This window comes from Mustela erminea, chromosome 13 (assembly GCF_009829155.1).
Source record: "Mustela erminea isolate mMusErm1 chromosome 13, mMusErm1.Pri, whole genome shotgun sequence".
NCBI lineage: Eukaryota > Metazoa > Chordata > Mammalia > Carnivora > Mustelidae > Mustela > Mustela erminea.
The window spans coordinates 7614496-7635312 of NC_045626.1; the positions used below are offsets into that span (position 1 = coordinate 7614496).

Genomic DNA, 20817 nt, shown 5'->3' on the forward strand with positions numbered 1-20817 from the left:
TTTACTGAAGGCCTACCATGTGCCAGGATCTTGCCTGTGCAGATATACCTGCTGATGATAGACATCCGAGAAGAAAAACTAAAAACGGAATGATGTCAGAGCTGGGAGGCTTAGGGCTTTCCACTTCGGGTGGTCAGGGAGGTTCTTTCAGATAGGAACATGTAACCCGAGCCATGTGAGGAAGCTAGTCCTGGGGTGCACTGCAGGACCCCTGAGATTGGGATATGTTTGGTCTATCCAAGAAGTATCAAGGAGGCCAGAGTGGTTAGAGCGCATCTGTGAGGGGGAGATGAGGTCGGAGGCTACAGTGAGCTCTGTGAAGGGAGGGCTTTGCCTGTTCTTACGTATCGGTTATAATCTGGATGCTGAGCGCAGTGCCTGGCCCGTGGAAGGTGTTCACTTAGTCCTTGCGGAATGAAGGAGAGCAACAGTAGCACACATTTACGGAGTGCTTGTTTGCACTAATGTATGTCATCCTCACAGTCGTCCCATGAAGTATCGATGCTGGCTTCATTGTAAAAGTAAATGGCTGGAAGTGTCCAGGCTTGCTCATAAACAAAGGGGCAGAGCCATGATTCCAGCTCACACAGGCTGCTTCTGGAGCGCACACCCTTCCTCACTTCATCACCCGGGCCTCCTGTAGGCTCACTGCTTCTTGGCTGTTTGTCCTCACACAAGATTACTCATTCATTCCAGAAAAGTTCTGGAACCTCTACTCTGCCAGACTGTGTGCTAGATGCCAGTGTCAGATGTGAACAGAGCAGACACACTGCCCACGTGAGTTCTGTCCTCGGTGCAGAAGACAGACAGTAAGCAGCAAATAAGACGAGAAGTGTTCTATCAGCTGGTGACACGTGGTGTAGGAAAAACGAGGGTGGGTGGAGGGTGCGTGGCTGCGGGAGAGGTGCCGTGTGTCGTCACGGGCTCAGGAGAGGCCCCTCGAGGGGGAGAGTGGAGCTGCGAGTGGAGGCGCCAAGGAGGCAGGGGTGTGGCGGGGCGGAGCGCTGGGGCTTGGGAGAAGCTCGGGCCTTCTCTCTCGGATGGTCTTGTTGGCGCTCACTTGCACGGCTCATCTCTGCCCGGTCGGGCTGCGTGTGGCAGAGTCAGACTTGCTGGGGCCGAAGTCGGTAGTGTAGAGTACAAAGGTGTCAAACAAGACTTCCCAGCAATAAGGAAATTAAATGTTACAAACTTGCATTTTACCTGATAGGATAGGACATGTGTTAAAGAGTATTTCGTAATCTTTCTTTCTTTATAAAATTGTACAATATATGGCACTGGAATGCCCCTTTCTTCCACAATATTGATTCCACAGGTTAGCTACTTAACTAAAAAGGCCTTCTTTCTCTAAATGGAATTTGAAATTTGACTTTGAAAATACTAACTACTTTGTTTGGTATTATTATACTTGACAGTGTTAATGTCATTAATGACATGTTTATGAGAAAAATAATATTTTGTGTGCTATGCATTCCTTTTAGATTTTAAAAATTATGATTAATATTTTATTAGTTTTTTATTAACTTACATTACAAAGTGACTCATAATGCATAGAAAGCTGATATATCACTGAATTAGACTTTTCATATAATCTGTTTTATTTTCCTTTGTCTGTTTTGAAAAAATAGGTATCCTTTCTCCTAGAATACCTGTCCTCTTTGTCCAGGCTTCTACAGTCGTGTTTGCTGGTAGATCCCGACCTTGTGATTCAGGATGAGCTTCTGAAACCTCTTATCACAAACATCATTGGGGTCCTCACCATATGCACCAAAGATGTGTTAGGTAAGCCTTACTTTTTTTAGATTTAGGACAGAAGCAAATAATATTGAGGAAAAAAGTCTTAACTCTGCACCAGATACTCACTTCAAGGTTAAATTTTATGTTGTGCTTTGCCAATGTTTTGGAAAGCTTTTATAATGTGTTTTATAGTTTGGATCTTTTTTTAAGTGGTTCCAGGAGACCATTTGAGACAAATTCCTAGTATGGTGAAGGGTCTATCCCCTGTGCTGTCAATTTAAATGAGGGCAAAGTTTGTATGTAATATTAGCAAGTGCAGTGAATTTCAGATAGTAATTATTCTTATAAGCTATGGGTACAGCCAAATGACCTACTAATAACTTACTTGTAATAATAAGTATAAATAAGTGCAACATATAATAGTAAACATTTTGATAAAGTCCTAAATTATTGAAAAATATACTCTGATAAAAATTTGCATATAGTACTAAATAGAAAAGAACATTAAAACAATATAGGATCTTTAACAGAATTAAAATATAATAATTAAAAGATTTAATGAAGTAACTGATAATTTGGCTATTGCTAAATGGCTCTTTGCCTGTTCATTTATTACTTAGTTTTTGGAATTTTATGGATTTGCTTGGTTTTAGGTAAGTAGAATGTTTTATGATGCCAGCAAATTTAGTCCTCAGTGTCTCATTAGTGTTAAAATATTCTGGTGCTAGAAGAATAGTAATTCCTTACTTGGAAATTTTATAAGTGGTCATGATGTCTTAACTAAGCAAATCAGGATAGACCATGCATTCTCTATGAGGGTGATATCACCCCCCTAGAAGCAAAAATTAAATCTTGGGGGAAAGTGATAGGAGAAAAATCTTAGCTGTTACAATGGTTTGTGGCCCTTCAGAGCTCAGTTCTACCAATAAAATCTTATTCCTTGGTGTTTAATTTCTCTTGTTGGGTTTCTTTGATATCACTTGGGAAGCACTGATACTGAGCTCATAGAAGATAAACCGAAATACACAATATCATTGCTCAAAACCCTAGTGCATAGATGTCATGACTGGAGGACTTCTGATTCAACACTTGATCCCAAAGTCATATGGCAAAGAGAGCCAAGTCTTACGGCCAGATGTCCCAAAGTTATATCATGTCTCGATTGTCATTGGCTGACTTGTGGATTTTTTTTTTTTAATTGATTCTCTTGCTTTTGTGTGTGACTTGGGCCTTGAGAATTAAATAAAAATAGTATATGTTTTATTATTATAAGAATTAATTGGCCCATCAGTAATTATGTCAACTACTGAAAATAAAAATGTCACTGATATTTGAATGTAGCCCTAGTGGCTGGTTAAGTTAGAAGGCATTTTCTCATATCTAGCAAAAGGTAAAAGTTCAGTAAAAATTTTTTAAGATATGAGGGTTTTTTTTTTTTAAAGATTTTATTTATTTATTTGACAGAGTGATAGAGAGCACAAGTAGGCAGAGCCGCAGGCAGAGGGAGAGGGAGAAGCAGACTCCCTGTCCGGGACCCTGGGATCATGACCTGAGCCGAAGGCAGACGCTTAACCGACTGAGCTACCCAGGCGCCCCTAAGAAACAAGTTTTAAAAATCTCTGGAAAAATAGCTGTGAATGATTTTATAAAGTATTGATTATCTTTCTAGTGTATATTTATATGATTTGCTAATTTCCATATGTAATTCGATACATTTTATTAGGAGCAAGTAAATTACATTGAAAGTTATTTAGCAAAAGTGGTTATAAAGTTAAGTTAAATGTTCATTGATTTTCAATTTTTAAACATTTTTTTAAGATTTTATTTATTTATTCAACAGAGAGAGAGAGAGAGAGAGATCACAAACAGGCAGAGAGGCAGGCAGAGGGAGAGGGAGAAGCAGACTCCCTGTCCGGGACTCTTGAGATCATGACCTGAGCCAAAGGCAGAGGCTTAACCCATTGAGCTACCCAGGCACCCCAGTTTTTAAAGTTTTTATTTATTTATTTGATAGATAACAAGTTGGCAGAGAGGCAAGCAGGGGTGGGGGGTGGGGGAAGCAGGCTCCCTGCTGAGCAGAGAGCCCGGTTCGGGGCTTGATCCCAGGACCCTGAGACCATGAGCCAAACAAAGGCATAGGCTTAACCCACTGAGCCACCCAGGTGCTCCAATTTTTAAACTTTTAAATATTTTATTTGGCTATCTTGAATAAAATCAGTAAGCTTAATACCTAATTCTTTTTAAGCATAAAGTGCAGATATACTGATAGTACATAAACAGATATACAGAATCTGTGGAATTGAAATTTCATGGGGATGATGAGGAGGAAACATATGTCTGAAAAGACTCCTTATAGAGCTGAGAATGACAAGAAGGTTGAGACACACGGCAAGGATTGCTTTAATCCAGACTCCCTGGAATATGCCATTTCCAAAGAACCCTGAAATGGAAGTCCTTAGTTTGCAAAAGCTGGCAGTGTGGTCAGAGAAGACAGTCCTAAGATTGCTGCTTCTTTCTAGCCTCCATTTGACACGTGGACTGAAGGAAAAGCTGTCCTTACGATAGGTTAATTGCTATTTTCTCAGCCATAGGCAAAGGTGCAAAATCCTCTTTTGTGTCACGTTTTCATTGAGGGGCAATACTCATGGTTGTTCAGAGGAATTCTCCTTTCTTTTCTGCCAGGACCTGGCACATTATGCTTGCTTCTTTCACCCCTGCACAAAGGTGACAAAGATAATAGGAGAAATTTTATAAAAGTAGCACAAATAATGCCATCCTTTTACAGTCTGTACAGTGTTTGATTCCTGTACCTATGGTTAAATGTTATGTATTAAGGTTATGACTTAATATTCAGTTTGTCAGACCTTCTGAATTGTTACGGAATGTGTGTTAATGAGAGGAAGATGCAGGAGTGTGAATTTGTCTTTATGGAGAGGGGTAGGTAAGAGAGATCTTAAAGAAGCAGTGAAAAAGTTAATTAAGATAAATTTTGGATCATGCTGAATTTGTCCTCATCTAACAGGTACATGCCTCTTAAGTGTAATGTAGTGTCTGGCGATTTGTATTTTCTCCTCTTTGTGGTAATAACTTAAAATATTTTCATTAATTTTATAGATGTAGAGTTGATATCGGCTTTTTATCACACATGGACACATTTATTTAACCTTCTGGCTACATTCCTGAGGAAGGCTGCTGTTGCCTCCCTCCCGTCTATTACGGTGGGTCTGGCCAAGCACTGGACGGCAGTGATCGGTAAGCAGATACTCTCACTAGGCTGCGGGTCTTGCTGCTAATGAAAGTTAAGATAATCAGTATTTACAATTTTTACATATTTTTTTCTTAAAATTAAATACTTACGCTGTGGCATTTGAAAGAGAAACCAGGTATTTACTTTGAGAAGTTTGCAGTGTTCTTGAGGAAACTCAAAAAGGCATTTTTTGAAAAATTGAAACCCAGTTCAAAAAACTATAAAAACAAGTTAAGAAAATCCTGTGGTATAATGAAGAGATATTGATATGACATGATTATAAAACAATGAGAAAGATTTTCACATGTTGGCATAGAAACCAGTCTCTTTCCTGACATATGTGCACTGTACGTGGGTAAGCCTATACCTAAAATTCTGTATATGTGATAACTTGGGAACTTATAATAAAAATAGTGTCTTGTGTCAAGACAAGGATTTTCTTACAGTACAGAAATGCTAAGTGTGTAGTATAGTTAATTATTTTTACAAGATGTTTTCCATATAATGAACTAGGATAAATGATTTTTTAAAATAACTACTAATTTTTCATAGAGTCTCTTTTAAATTTTAGCATAGCAGGAAGACTTTTTTTTTAAGTTTTGTTGTTGCTGTTGTTGTTTGTTAATATTTTATTTATTTATTTGACAGAGATCACAAGTAGGCAGAGAGGCAGGCAGAGAGAGAGGAGAAAGCAGGCTCCCCGCTGAGCAGAGAGCCCGAAGCAGGGCTTGATCCCAGGACCCTGGGATCATGACCTGAGCTGAAGGCAGAGGCTTTAACCCACTGAGCCACCTAGGCGCCCCAGCAGGAAGACTTTTTAAAACATAAATGCATATAAATAACATTTATGTTACTTTTTTAAAAAAAGCTAGTTTAAATGTATTGAAAATTGAGTTCTTTAAGCTTCCAAGTTACCACTAATTAAGTTAACTTATATTTTTCACATTTTACTTTATCATATGATCATTCTATAGAATTAGATGGATGATAAGATACATTTTGTAACCAGAGTGGTAGTGTTGAAGTAAGTTTTATGGGGAAATACATGTTTAGTAAGAAGCAAAATTGTTTGTTACCTAAAGATAACCTAAAGTTCTGAGTTTACCTAAGAGGAATAGTGTCCATTTAGAAATCATTATTTTGTTAAAAACTGAAAGAGATTGTGTAATTGAGATTTTCTTATCCATGGTGGGGAAATTTAGTTTACCACCTGAGTCACTGCTAATATAAAGCAAGGTTGGCTCATGTGCGACACCTACGTCAAGTGGGCAGATGAGGCCTGCTGCTTGTTTTGGTAAATGAGATTGTATCAGGCAGGCGGCTACCCTTTCTCATTTACTTGTTGCCTGAGGCTGCTTTCCTGCTACAGTGGTAGAGCTGAAAAGCTGCGATAAAGGCCTGTGACTGTGAAGTGTAAAATACTCACTTCCTCTCTGACCCTTTACAGAAAAAGTTTGCTGGCCCCTGCTTTCAGCCTGTTTCCCTGACACTTCCCCTAGTGATAAAATAAGGATGTAGTAAATTCAGAATCTTTCTACAAAACGTGTATACACAGTTTATGTACTATGGTGCTAATCAGAAATAAGTTACTACATAAACAGCGAGCTTTGATAAAGTAATGCTTATGAAAATAAAACTAATGATTGTTGCTGTTCCTTGTCATGGAGTTGTCTTTGTTTGTTTTTAGTTTCCATCCCATATGTTATACAAACTTAAAACATCTTTTGGCCATTTTGTAACTTGTGTTATCTAAAAGAGTCTTTTCTCAGACCTGAGTCATATTTAGACATCATTTAAATGAACATAATTCTCATGAAATGCCACTCTCACTAAATTATTTTTCTTGTATTAGTTAAGAAAATAAGAATTTCTTTTAGCCTAAATCTAGGTAGAAGTTCTTATGGTTATAACTCTTATACAAGTATAAATTCCAAATGATATAAAAGTAAAACATAACAAAATTGTAAACCAGTGCTACTGAAATTAATACAATTGAGATAACATATCAGATGTTTCTTTGATGAAATCAGTGATCATAATAGGAAATTAATAATGACTGATTCAGTGTAGATTCTTTTGAGTTGGCTTGCCTGTTCTTTCTAATTTGTGTTATGTTTGCAAATTTGTGCATAACCACTCTTGTTCTGTATTCTGAACTACCACTAAGTTGGTTCTGCACCAAGCCGCACTGTGCACAAAGTCTTGTAAGTACTGTTTAGCATCAACTTGTTTGACAACAGAAACACAGTTATATAGTGGTGATCTAGATAATTCAGAGTACAGTCCCACGAAATTTTGTCTAGGTAAGTGCTGAAATAAAAATTACAAAGTTAAAAACTCCAGAGACTTTGTGGATTCCAAAAGACCCCAGAGGGATCAGTACTCATCTATATATAATCCTCTTATTTGGGGTCTTAGCAAATGTTGTGTGTATGTGGTTTTGTGTACACACACACACACACACACTTTCATACCAAAAAGAGCCCATATAAAAAGAATGAAATGAGATTAAATCAGCTCCTTGATTCTGTTGTCTTCCATATTGACTGTTTAAATTACTTTTAAGCACTAGAGTTATTTTCATGATACTTATAAATATTGATGGGTTTACTTCATTAGAAATAAAAAGGCTATAAACTTAATTATTCAAATTGATCTGATTCACTTCTTTAATATTGAAGATGTTTCAAACATTACATAGAAAGTATTCTCTCCCTCAGATATGTTGTGCACATGTGTGGGTTTGTCTACCACGTGCCCTACGTTATCTACTGCCAGCCTGCAGTTCCTATCTGTTCTCTTGACGGAGGAAGCAAAAAGGCATCTCCAAGATAAGGATAAGGCAAACGAATGCCAGGGTCCATCAGTGGCTTCACTTCTTGATAAAACTCAGGAAAATCAGAAATCTCTAGAACGACTTAATGAAGTAATTCTTCAGGTATGTGATATCTTGACCTTTCAAAAACTTTGCTTAATATTTAAATAAATCCACTTTCAGTCTTGGCCTTGTAAAATTTTTTTTTACTCATTCAAGTTAAAAAGTAATTAATGTTCATTATGACATTTAAATGAAACAAAAGCATGTAAAGTTAAATTAAGCATCTCGTCTCCGGTCCTGGTTTCTGATGTTGACTAGTTTCTTTAATGATTATGATGTAAAATTTCCAAATGAAATATTAGAAATCTAAATCCATCCATTTCCCAAAATACAGTGCGCCGTTGTAGAACCAAAATGGTTATATTTCAGGAATGCAGCTATAATTCATAATGTCTTGCCATTTTAAAGATATTTCTACATCTCTAAACATATATTCATCTAAACAACTTTTGATTTATGTAAGTAAATTACATATATTTAAGGTGGTTTGTCTATAGAAATGGGCGGACTTCATTGGTACATTTATGGGAAAATGCCACCTTTCTAAGCCACGTTGCCTTATGAACTTATCTTACAAACTTGCTTTTTGCAGTCCTAAAATATGAATCAAGAATTTTGTTCATCGAGAAACATTCTAAAATCATGAAGTATGATTTTATAAGTAGATTAACCAAAAAAACCTCCAAGTGTTTCCTAAGTTGTGTAGTCATTTTTACAAATAGGAAATTGCTAGATTTTTCAATATTAAGAATCTCCCTTTTTAATAATCATACGGTTTTATGATTTTTATCTTCTTGCTGGGAGGTGGAAAAGAATTAGACTTGTGCCTTAATGGATTTGCTTCCATCCATTCCCCTGTCAGTCAGCCATGTTTCATAAAGGCAGGTTACTCCAGTTTGCTGATACGTTGCTCTCTCTTTGCTGCTTTGAATTTGGGAATTTTTGCCCCTTATCTGCCTCTGGGAGTTATGGCTGTACAGATCTTGCTGGCATGACCACTTGTGTGTTGTGTGCAGCAGTTCCCATTATGTTGCGAAGCAGACAAGGCTGCAAGAGGCAAGGATGGCTCCTGGTCCAGTAGGAACCCACCCACTGAAGGTGGGGCTCGTGCTCTTGGGGGACTTCTGTCTTCCTCTCCTTTGGCCGGCACACAGTTACTTTCAGAGCACAGATACGGAGACTGATACAGGGGCCTCCGACATTTTCTCCTGTCTCCAGTAGCAGCTTCAGAAGCTGAACTCCAGCGGGAAAAGATCCTCACAGCATCGCTCAAAGTCAGTCAGTCTTGGGAGGCTGTAGCCTCCCTCCCTCCACTCAGCTCTTCTTAGCTTAAAACCACAGCTGGATAGTGTCCCAACTGTCTCGTTCCCCATCAGAACAATGGGCTCTATTTGATTAACTGAGTCTGATTTTGCACTTTAAAGAGTATTAGAGAGGAAACTCAAATTCACAGCTTTTCGGTATGAATCTCCTGACTTTGGCTTCAGTAGAGCTTTTTTCCCTAGGGAAGGGACCTTCGCTCTTACCGACATTCCTTCCCCTCCAGGGAGTGTAAATGATTTCTGGAGTCACTCCTCCTTTTCTGGCCCTCAGCTGGGGTTGGGGGGTAGTGGGGGTGGGGGGGCACATCTGCCCTTCTCCCCTGCCCAGGCCAGGAATGCCCAGTAGCTCTGGGAGCCTTGACCACAGCCAGTCCTCCTGGACCAGGTGAAATGTAAAGACCTCCAGCCAGGCCAAACCAAAGCTGTTTTATTTCCTAGCTGTTTTCTCTCACTTATTGGTCGTGCTGTTTCAAGGAATCATGATTACACTTATGATCAATATGGGTCCCTGTTGGTTGATGCACCAGATTAAAATAAATGTACATAGGAAAAATTCTTTGCCACAGGAATTTAAAAATTTTTTCTTGCTCCTTATTTTTTCTTAATATTTTGTAATATTATTCATTATAAAAGTTATCATTTATAATCCTTTGCTGTTACCTTCTTGGCCAAAGAAAATGAGGTATCCTAGAGCCACAGGGTATCTCAATGGTTTTCCTAATGACTAGCCAATTTTCCTCTCCATTTCCTCCAAATTATAAAAGATGTAAAGCCTTCTGTGTGGATATGGATACTTTAACCAATTATATAAACTGTTTCTTCTAATAAATCACACTCTTCTTATTCATATAAACAGTAGAATATAAATACATGACATTTGTTAGAAGGGCACAAGCAAGTTTAAGACAAAGAAAGTAAAGGAAGTGTCCCTGTGACATACTTATGAGGAAATGTTTGTCTCACATGAGATGGGACATTTATTAATGAGCTTTATTAAACTACAAATGCTATTATGCTTTCTTTGCTCTGCCCGATATAAAGATGATATGTGATTTAAAATGTTAATCAAATACATAAACCAGCAACACATAATAATAAATTACATAGGTTTCTTATTACACATGCATGTGTATTGTGCCAGGTTTTATATAAAAGAAAGGAAACTACAGTCTTTAAATGGTCAGAAGAAATAGTATACTAAAATTGATGACCTTCAGAGGTTTATTACCTTACTCAAAAATATTGGATGTGCTACCCTAAGCATATCAATTAACCTCTTGTAATTCAGTTCTTAAAATGCAAATGCGAACTGAGAGGATTGTATTAAGTTTGTATAAGCTGGCCCTAGAGCTCAGTCCTCCTAACAGATTGTTATGCTGTAACTTCAGTTAAAAGGTCTTGGCAAAGAATCTTTTCAATGGCTGCTTTACTGTACTCCCCCATGGGGGATACAAATTGAAAGATTGCATTTGGTATTTATGTCTTAAATTATGTGCAAGTTTATTTTTTCATAATTCCATTTTGAGGCGGTTTGAGGATTTGAATATTCTCTTAGAAACTATTCTGTCTTTTGACATATATGTCCTATGAGGTATATTTTTTGGCCATAGAGACCGTATTATCTGTTGACCATACATACTGAACATATTTGACTTAATAGAGATTTTGCCTTCCCCAGTGAGATGATATGATTCATTTGCAAAGACATATAATATACATAATAGATTTTGCTCATAATTGAGATGTTGAATTAATTTTGCTCCTTATATTCGGTCTGATATCTAAGGATAATAATGAAAGGAAAGAACAAACTCTAATTACACATTTTAGAAGGTAGATTTTGCACAAGTGTTTAGTGAATGGTGACGTTCAAGAGTTAATCTGTTAGAAAAGGCTTATCTATTTGAGATACTGCTGTGTCAGTGAGTGTTCACTGTAATTAAAAACCCCGTTCTTTATATCAGTGCCTTTTGGAAAGGAAGTAGAGTCTTGATCTAGAATACCTAGATCACTTCATGTATAGAAGGAATTAGATCTAAACAGAACATAAAATTTAAATAAGTTACATTGAGTCCTGATTTTCTTTCTTCCTATGGTTGTCCCAAAGACATGCTGTTTCTTGCTCTGTATCCTCTTGATTGATTTCTCCTCTTGTGTGTGACTGTGTCACCCAGTAGCTGGTTGTCTGTTGCTTCAGCTATCGGACATGGAGTCTTAGCCTCTGCCTTCTTGCCTCCTGGGCTTCCGGCGCTTTGAGCCCGGTGCTCCTGCTCACGTGCTCCTGCTCACGTGCTCCTGCTCTGTGCACAGATGCTCACGTGCTCCTGCTCACGTGCTCCTGCTCATGTGCTCCTGCTCTGTGCGCAGATGCTCAGGGCGACTTTTCAGTCTGCAGGAAGTGCTGCATGGAAAATGGCAGAAACTAAATCCTCTACTCTGACCTTCAGTCTATGTTGAAAAATATGTGATTTACAGAAGTTAATCCTGCTTATTTCTTTTTTTGTTTTTAGTTTTTGGCTTTCATATCAGTTTGTGTATACATTTTAGAGTGCCAAACAGGTTTATAAGTTTTTTATTCAAAGGAGAAGACTTCTGTCCTTTTCCTTCATTTCCCTCTTCTTAGAGGCAGCTAGCTACTCCTGCCTCTTTTAGGTGATTGTTTTATGTTTCCCTTCCAAGTCTGTAACATGCTTGTATTATTCTGTCTTGGTTATTCCATTTTAAACATTTTCTGTTGACTTCCTGCTTTGGGACATGAGACTTGAATTCCCTTTCCAGGCCCCAACCACCTACCTGGGCACAGTGGGCTCCCCTCTCCTTTCCCTGCTATCCGACGTCTTCACGGTGGCGAGAGAGGAGGCCGCATGTGGTGGTGAGTCTGTGAAAGTGCTGCACACAGTTGAACTTCACAGCTTCCATTTTCCTTAGACATAATTATCGTATTATTTTTTAATTTGCTAAGTTTTCTATTGTCACTGATAAGCTCCGTGCTCCTTCCCAGCAATTGAATGTCCTCTCAGTCTATACAGACATGTGGGAACTGATGTCAGCTTCATGTTCTGGAAGAAATCACTCCTAGTTCCTTCTGACCCTGCATGTCTCCCAGTATGATCCTGGCATCTCCATTCACCTTCGTCCTGGGGAATTCCTCTACCTCTCTGCTGTTTGCTGTGTTCATGTGTCTCCCGGGTTCTCCTTTTCTTGCTTTCCACGTTCCTTTAGGTAGAGTCTGTTGTCTGGTACTTTGCAGAGTAAAGGTGCGTGTAAGAGGCTCTTTTGAGATCCGGACAGTCTTTTTCTAACCTTACATTAAATTTATAGTTAAGTCTAGTGAGGATTCTAGATTAGAAGTCATAGAAGTCATTCACTTAAGAATTGAGGAGGCCTTGTCTCTTCCCTTTAACTTCTCCTAGTACTGTGGAAAGATCTGAAGCCATTATGATGTCTGGTTTCTCTCATCTGGGAGTTTTAAGAATTTTTTTCTGTCTCCAGCATTCTGCATTTTCCAGATGAAGTTTGTGGGCGGAGTCTGTTTAATTCATTGTCTGACCTCTCTTGAGGATTCTTCTTCTTATTCTTTTTTTCTTTTAAAGATTTATTTGTTTACTTTAGACAGAGCGCAGAAGTGGGAGGGGGCAGAGGGAGAGCGAGAAAAAATCTCAAACATTGCCTTGCAGAGTGTGGAGCCTGACACGGGGCTCCCTCTCCTGATTTGAGATCATGACATGAGCCAAAGCCAAGAGTCGCAAGCTCCACTGACGACACACAGGTGCCCCTCGTGGGGTTCTTTCCATCTGGACTCCTACTTCACTTAACTGGCATTCCCCCTACTTTGTGTGTTCTGTACGTTTGCAGCTCTTAGTAAGTTTTCTTCTTACATAATTTCTCTTTTCTTCCTTTTTGACTATTTTGGTTTCTTTGTTCTGGTTAGGGCTTCTCTCACGTATGTGGTCATCTTGGTGGTCTGTGGCGGTTGAAACTGGGAGATGGGAAGTAGACTGGAAGCCCTGGGCAGCAGAGTGAGCCGTCAGCTGCAGGCGGTGCTGTGTGAGGGCTTCGGCCCCCGCCCTTTGTGGCCTGCCTTTCTGAGCTTGTCGCATTCCCGAGGGAAGAATCTTCTGGTCTCCTGCCTGGAGGTGAAAACCCAGCTGCCAGGTGTTTTGCCACAAAGTAGGAGGAAGAGAGCAGGTGTCTCAGAAATCAGTTTGCACATTTTACTTCATCCTGTTTTCAGTGTAATACGCTCGCCTGCAACTGTGCCTGTCTTTGCCCGTTCAGAGCGCTTTTAGTTCACCCTCTCCAGGGACTAAATCCCCGGTTTCTTGCAAAGGTGGGGAGGAGGAGTGGCTTGGCTGTGCGGAGTTGGGGGGATCATGGGCAAAATCTGGTCCTCGAACTGGTTCTCAGAGATTTTTCAAGTAATCTTCCTTCGTTTTCACTTCCAGGGGAACCTGGTGCTGAGTTCCCTTAGCCGCTGGCGATTCATTGTACAGAGCAGGTGGTATTCCGCCTTCTCAAGCCTTCCGCTGCGTTTGCTATTCGTCCGTCTGCTTCCTGGTTTCCTGACTGTGTGACTGAGTGAGTGAGTACTCACTCCTCTGTGTCTGTCTGGTGTTGAATCCCATTTCTGTCATTTCAGTGAGATTTCATGAGGGAATAAAGGACACATTTACGTGCATAACTGTTTCCCTAGAATTTTTACCGCTGTTTTCTCCCTCATTGCTGCAGAATGTAGATGAGTAATAGATTTCAGTGAGATCATTTTGGTTTTCCTCAAAACATTAATGCATTCAGGTTCAGTAAGGGTGTGTATAGGAGAGCAGTTTTCTTATTAGTGGTGAAGATTAAGTTTATAGGCAAATTAGGATGCTCATAATTAGCTATAATGATTATACTCCACACATATTCATTATCCGAAATAGTTTTCTGCCTTTTCCCCCCCACCTTCTTCAAGGTCACATTAGCATGATCTTTATCAAGCAGCTTGGGTCTGGGCATTTAATATCGAACTCATTGGCCAGATACGGAACTGCCTGGTTAGAGGCAGCAGCCTAGGTAAGCTATTTAGGATGGAATCACACTTCCCCTGGTGGTGGGGCTGGAAGGCCCCCCACAGCCCCCCACCCCCACAGGCTCCTCAGGTGTCACGTTGTTGGGTATAGGCTAATCAGGGAGAGTGAAGTTGCATCTGTGTATGCTATACTGTATTTTATGTAAGATTGTATTTTGAGCTTGATTTTAATATGATATTATAAAACCAGATCATTGAAAATTACTGGTGAAAGGAAAAATTGCAAATGTGAGTTATAGCTAATATTTATAAATCATATGAGGAACTTCTAGTTCTTACACTTGAATTTATGGATCCTTTGGAATTGTAATTAAACTTTATGTGTATATCCACATGAGAATCTTATCACAAAAGATTTCACCTGAATGTACTCAAGCCTTTAGAACTACAGCACCTGGTAAATGAGAAATACAGAGCAGAGAAGACAAGTTCAAATCGTCACAAGGAAGCAGTCAAACCCAGGATGTGGGGCATTCCTTAGGATGACTGATCTGGTTTATTCAACAACTAACAATATGAACGGAACAAAATGAAAAACCCTGGTGGGTGGTTTGGGAGGTGTGAAAATGGCAGGTGCTCTAGATTTAGGAGATCTATTGATAGGCTGTGAGGGTTTTATTGGGTGCTGACTCCACTAAAACAACCATAAGGAGACATTTTTGAGGCAAGAGAAATATCTGAATTTGGACTGGATATTAGGTTGATACCAATAAATTATTAAATATGTTAGGCATGATAATGGCTTTATGGTAGTGTATACTTGAATGTGACATTATATGATACCTAGTATTTACCTGAAATAGTTTAGCCCACAATTTTTTAAAAGGAGAGAGTATGTACTATGACAGATAAATGTGACTGTAGAAACGCAGGATAGAAAGAACAACATCCCCTGAGGTATAGGGGTGTATAGGGTGGAAATTGAGGGAGGGATGTGTCTCAAGAAGAAGATAGGGGGGATTTGATGGCAGTTTTCCTATTCAGCCGTTTAGTCAGGGCCCTTTTTAATAAGTTACATATATGTACGTACATTCCCTGGTGAATTTGAGTTAAGGGCACAGTTCTTCCTTTACATGATGAGCCTTTGAAAATGACTGTTGCTCTTTTCCACATTTTAAGTTTCTTCTACAGTCTCATTCACACGGAGCATTCTCAATCTCAAATCTTAATGATTTATCAAGTTCCAGTGAATTTCATGGAGTAGTTGAAACCTGGCAATACCTTTTAAATAGACCACATCTTTTATTCACAACGGTTTTGCTCCAGATAAAGTTTTTCTTCAAGGCAGTTTGGTATACATTCTTTGCAGTGCTATGAAGGGAAATCTTCCAAGGATGTCCTGAAAAGAGTTGCTGCAAATGCACTGATGTCACTTTTGGCTGTCAGTAGAAGAGCTCAGAAACATGCTTTGAAAGGTGAGCCACATGATTCAACTGCTATGGTATATTGTCAATTCATATATTTTGCTGCTTGTTTCTTTTAATTTTCTTTGGATTCAGAATGTAAAGAACTTTAAAATCTCAGTGACTAAAACATTTTTCTCATGCAGAAACACGGTAAACATGTATTACTTTTAAAATAAAGATTACACATGTAGATTATTTTTTGACTACTGATTATTAATCTAGAGAATATATAAACATTAGGGAAGCTTTTTTTTTTTTTTTTAATGATTTTACTTATTTGAGAGAGAGAGATTATGAGTGAGGGGAGGGGCCGAGGGAGAGGGACAAGCAGACTCCACGCTGAGCATGGAACCTGATATGCAGCTGATCCCATGACCCTGATATCATGACCTGAATCAAAATCAGGAGTCGGACACTTAACTGACTGAGCCACCCAGGTGTCCCTAGTGGGAAAACTGTAAGAAGAAACACATCACTTAGTTTCATAATAATTAAATATTAGTAACCACAGGCACATATTGTGTACTTGAAAAAAAGCCCACACCCACATAGTTTTGATAGCAATAACAACAGTGTTAGATGATCCTGCATTTTCATATATATTTCCCTTCTAGAGGATGGTGATTTTTCCTCTGTAATCGGAGAACATAGGTCTTAGAGTTAAAGAGAATAAGACAACATCAAGCCTAGTAATTTCTGTTGTGATTTGCTATTAAAATGAATTATGCATACCTTAAACCATAAAGTAGGTTTTGGAAGTATCATACTAAATCGAAAACATTCAAGTTGTTAAACATTTTAGTTCTCTTTCTTTTTCTCTGATTTGTTAATTTCTCCCTGAAAATATCAAAATGAAGTTGCTCAGAAATATAAAGCATTATTTTTTGGAGACTTTGTTATAGGTGATTTCAACTTATTTGGGAATGGAATATCCTTTTGATTGTTTCGGATTTTATCTTTCAGCTGATCTAATAGACAGCTGCATGGAGCAGATGAAACACATTAATGCACAACTGAACCTAGATTCTCTCCGGCCTGGGAAGGCAGCCCTAAAGAAACAGGTAACTCTGAATTCCAAACATCTGGATGGATGAAGGAATGACGTAGAGACCATCTCTCCAGTTTCCAGTACTTATAAATGACATCAGCATTTGGTACAAATGGGTATCTGATTTAGAAGAGAAGTATAGAGAAATTGAAGGGATTTCTACATTAGCAACTTTGGGCTTGGGGTTGTGTGTGTGTGTGTGTGTGTGAGAGAGAGAGAGAGAGAGAGAGAGAGAGAGAGAGGGACAGACTTAATTTTCACTTAAAGAGCTTAAAATGAGATTTATATATTACATGTTTTTTGTTATAAGCATTTTGAAGTGTGTATGATATTTTACCAGATAAATTGTTTATATTACAAAAGGAGGTATTTTTCTCAAAGCAACCATGGATTCACTAGGAATGAGATATAACGTAATGAGTTTTTCTACATAGCAGGCACTGTTCTCTAAGCAGATCGTATTTATTCTCTCATGAACACTAAGGTCAACATAGTCATAAAACTAGGAACTGAGAAAGCCGGTAGTTGCTCTGTATCTGGGTGGTTGTAGAACTGGTATTCCTAATCTCTCTTTATTCCTGCCTTAACTTTTGAAAGTCTCTTTCTAGCATTGAATTTACTGGACTCATGTTCAAAATGCATGCTCATGTAAGCTCAAGATAACACAGTTTTTATATAATAGTGATGATAATAATAAATTTTTTACATTTTAAAAATAATTTTTATTAACGTATAATGTATTATTAGCCCCAGGGGTATAGGTTTGTGAACTGCCAGGTTTGCACACTTCACAGCACTCACCATAGCACATACCTTCCCCAATGTCCACAACCCAACCACCCTCTCCCTCTCCCCCTCCTCCCGGCAACCCTTAGTTTGTTTTGTGAGATTAAGAGTCCCTAATGGTTTGTCTCCCTCCCGATCCCATCTTGTTTCATTTATTCCTTTCCTACCCCACCAATCCCCCACGTTGCCTCAACTTCCTCATATCAGGGAGATCATATGATAATTGCCTTTCTCTGATTGACTTGTTTCATTCAGCGTAATACCCTCTGGTTCCATCCATGTCATCGCAAATGGCAAGATTTCATTTCTTTTGATGGCTGCATAGTATTCCATATTATTTATATTTATATATAAATATCATATATATAATAGTTAAGTATATATGATATTTATATATAAAATCTTCTTTATCCATTCATCTGTTGATGGACATCTAGGTTCTTTCCATAGTTTGGCTATAATAGACATTGCTGCTAATAACATTCGGGTGCACGTGCCCCTTCAGATCACTACGTTTGTATCTTTAGGGTAAGTACCCAGTAGGGCAGTTGCTGGGTCGTAGGGTAGCTCTATTTTCAACTTTCTGAGGAACCTCCATGCTGTTTTCCAGAGTGGTTGCACCAGCTTGCATTCCCACCAACAGTGTAGGAGGGTTCCCCTTTCTCCACATCCTTGTCAGCATCTGTCATTTCCTGACTTCTTAATTTCAGCCATTCTGACTGGAGTGAGGTGGTATCTCATTGTGGTTTTGATCTGTATTTCCCTGATGCCGCGTGATGTGGAGCACTTTTTCACATGTCTGTTGGCCATTTGGATGTCTTCTTTGCAGAAATGTCTGTTTATGTCCTGTCCTCTGCCCATTTCTTGATTGGATTATTTGTTCTTTGGGTGTTGAGTTTGATAAGTTCTTTATAGATTTTTGATACTAGCCCTTTATCTGATATGACATTTGCAAATATCTTCTCCAGTTCTGTCAGTTGTCTTTTGGTTTTGTTGACTGTTTCCTTTGCTGTGCAAAAGCTTTTGATCTTGATGAAGTCCCAATAGTTCATTTTTGCCCTTGCTTCCCTTGCCTTTGGCGATGTTCCTAGGAAGAAGTTGCTGCGGCTGAGGTCGAAGAGGTTGCTGCCTCTGTTTTCCTCAAGGATTTTGATGGATTCCTTTTTCACATTTAGGTCCTTCATCCATTTTGAGTCTATTTTCGTATGCAGTGTTAAGGAAATAGTCCAGTTTCATTTTTCTGCATGTGGCTGTCCAATTTTCCCAGCACCATTTATTGAAGAGGCTGTCTTCTTTCCACTGGACATTCTTTCCTGCTTTGTCGAAGATTAGTTGACTGTAGAGTTGAGGGTCTATTTCTGGGCTCTCTATTCTGTTCCACTGATCTATGTGTCTGTTTTTGTGCCAGTACCATGCTGTCTTGATGATGACAGCTTTGTAATAGAGCTTGAAGTCTGGAATTGTGATGCCACCAACTTTAGCTTTCTTTTTCAACATTCCTCTGGCTATTTGAGGTCTTTTCTGGCTCCATATAAATTTTAGGATTGTTTGTTCCATTTCTTTGAAAAAAATGGATGGTATTTTGATAGGGATTGCATTAAATGTGTAGATTGCTTTAGGTAGCATAGACATTTTCACAGTATTTGTTCTTCCAATCCATGTGCGTGGAACATTTTTCCATTTCTTTGTGTGTTCCTCAATTTCTTTCATGAGTACTTTATAGGTTTCTGAGTACAGATTCTTTGCCTCTTTGGTTAGGTTTATTCCTAGATCTTACGGTTTTGGGTGCAATTGTAAATGGGATTGACTCCTTAATTTCTCTTTCTTCTGTCTTGGTGGTGGTGTATAGAAATGCAAGTGATTTCTGTGCCTTGATTTTGTATCCTGACATTTTACTGAATTCCTGTACAAGTTGTAGCAGACTTGGAGTAGAATCTTTTGGGTTTTCCACATAAAGTATCATATCATCTGCAAAGAGTGATAGTTTGGCTTCTTCTTTACCTATTTGGATGCCTTTAATTTCTTTTTTTTGTCTGATTGCTGAGGGTAGGACTTCCAGTACTATGTTGAATAGCAGTGGTGATAATGGACATCCCTGCTGTGTTCCCGACCTTAGGGGAAAAGCTCTCAGTTTTTCTCCATTGAGAATGATACTCGCGGTGGGTTTTTCATAGATGGCTTTGATGATCTTGAGGTATGTACCCTCTATTCCTACACTTTGAAGAGTTTTGATTAAGAAAGGATGCTGTACTTTTTCAAATGCTTTTTCAGCATCTATTGAGAGTATCCTATGGTTCTTGTTCTTTCTTTCATTAATGTATTGTATCACATTGATTGGTTTGCAGATGTTGAACTAATCTCGCAGCCCTGGAATAAATCCCACTTGGTCGTGGTGAATAATCCTTTTAATGTACTATTGGATCCTGTTGGCTAGTATTTTGGTGAGAATTTTCGCATCATGTTCATCAAGGATATTGGTCTGTAATTCTCTTTTTGATGGGGTCTTTGTCTGGTTTTGGGATCAAGGTGATGCTGACCTCATAAAGTGAGTTTGGAAGTTATCCTTCCATTTCTACTTTTTAGACAGTTTCAGGAGAATAGGAATTAGTTCTTCTTTAAATGTTTGGTAGAATTCCCCTGGGAAGCCATCTGGCCCTGGCTCTTGTTTGTTGGGAGATTTTTGATGACGGCTTCAATCTCCGTACTGGTTATGGGTCTGTTCAAGTTTTCTGTTTCTTCCTGGTTCAGTTTTGGTAGTTTATATATCTCTAGGAATGCATCCATTTCTTCCAGATTGTCAAATTTGCTGACTTATAGTTGCTCATAATATGTTCTTATAATTGTTTGTATTTCTTTGGTATTGGTTGTGATCTCTCCTCTTTCATTCATGATTTTATTTATTTGAGTCCTTTCTCTTTTCTTTTTGATAAGTCTGGCCAGGGGTGTATCAGTCTTATTCTTTCAAAGAACCAGCTCCCAGTTTCGTTGATTTGTTCTGTTGTATTTTTGGTTTCTGTTTCATTGATTTCTGCTTTGATCTTTATTATTTCTCTTCTCTTGCTGAGTTTAGGCTTTCTTTGTTGTTCTTTCTCCAACTCCTTTAGGTGTAGGGTTAGGTTGTGTACTTGAGAACTTTCTTGTTTCTTGAGAAAGGCTTGTATGGCTATATACTTTCCTCTCAGGACTGTTTTTGCTGTGTCCCACAGATTTTGAACCATTGTGTTTTATCATTTGTTTCTGTGAATTTTTTCAATTCTTCTTTAATTGCTTGGTTGACCCATTTATTCTTTAGAAGGATGCTCTTTAGCCTCCATGTATTTGG

The 20817-nt window shown here is 38.7% G+C and overlaps 1 protein-coding gene across 6 annotated transcripts in view; it reads left to right on the forward strand.

Annotated features, from left to right (window-relative positions):
* Positions 1 to 20817, forward strand: part of RTTN (rotatin) — a 157738-nt gene that overhangs the window by 116189 nt on the left and 20732 nt on the right. For 4 of the 6 annotated variants that reach the window (XM_032309818.1, XM_032309820.1, XM_032309821.1 and 1 more), the window contains 6 exons: positions 697 to 777; positions 1629 to 1782; positions 4852 to 4989; positions 7705 to 7922; positions 15565 to 15670; positions 16625 to 16722. In XM_032309818.1, the coding sequence (XP_032165709.1) occupies positions 697 to 777; positions 1629 to 1782; positions 4852 to 4989; positions 7705 to 7922; positions 15565 to 15670; positions 16625 to 16722 (795 nt within the window). Of the gene's footprint in view, positions 1 to 696; positions 778 to 1628; positions 1783 to 4851; positions 4990 to 7704; positions 7923 to 15564; positions 15671 to 16624; positions 16723 to 20817 lie in introns of those variants that run through there. The other 2 variants (XM_032309819.1, XM_032309822.1) reach the window with 2 other exon arrangements.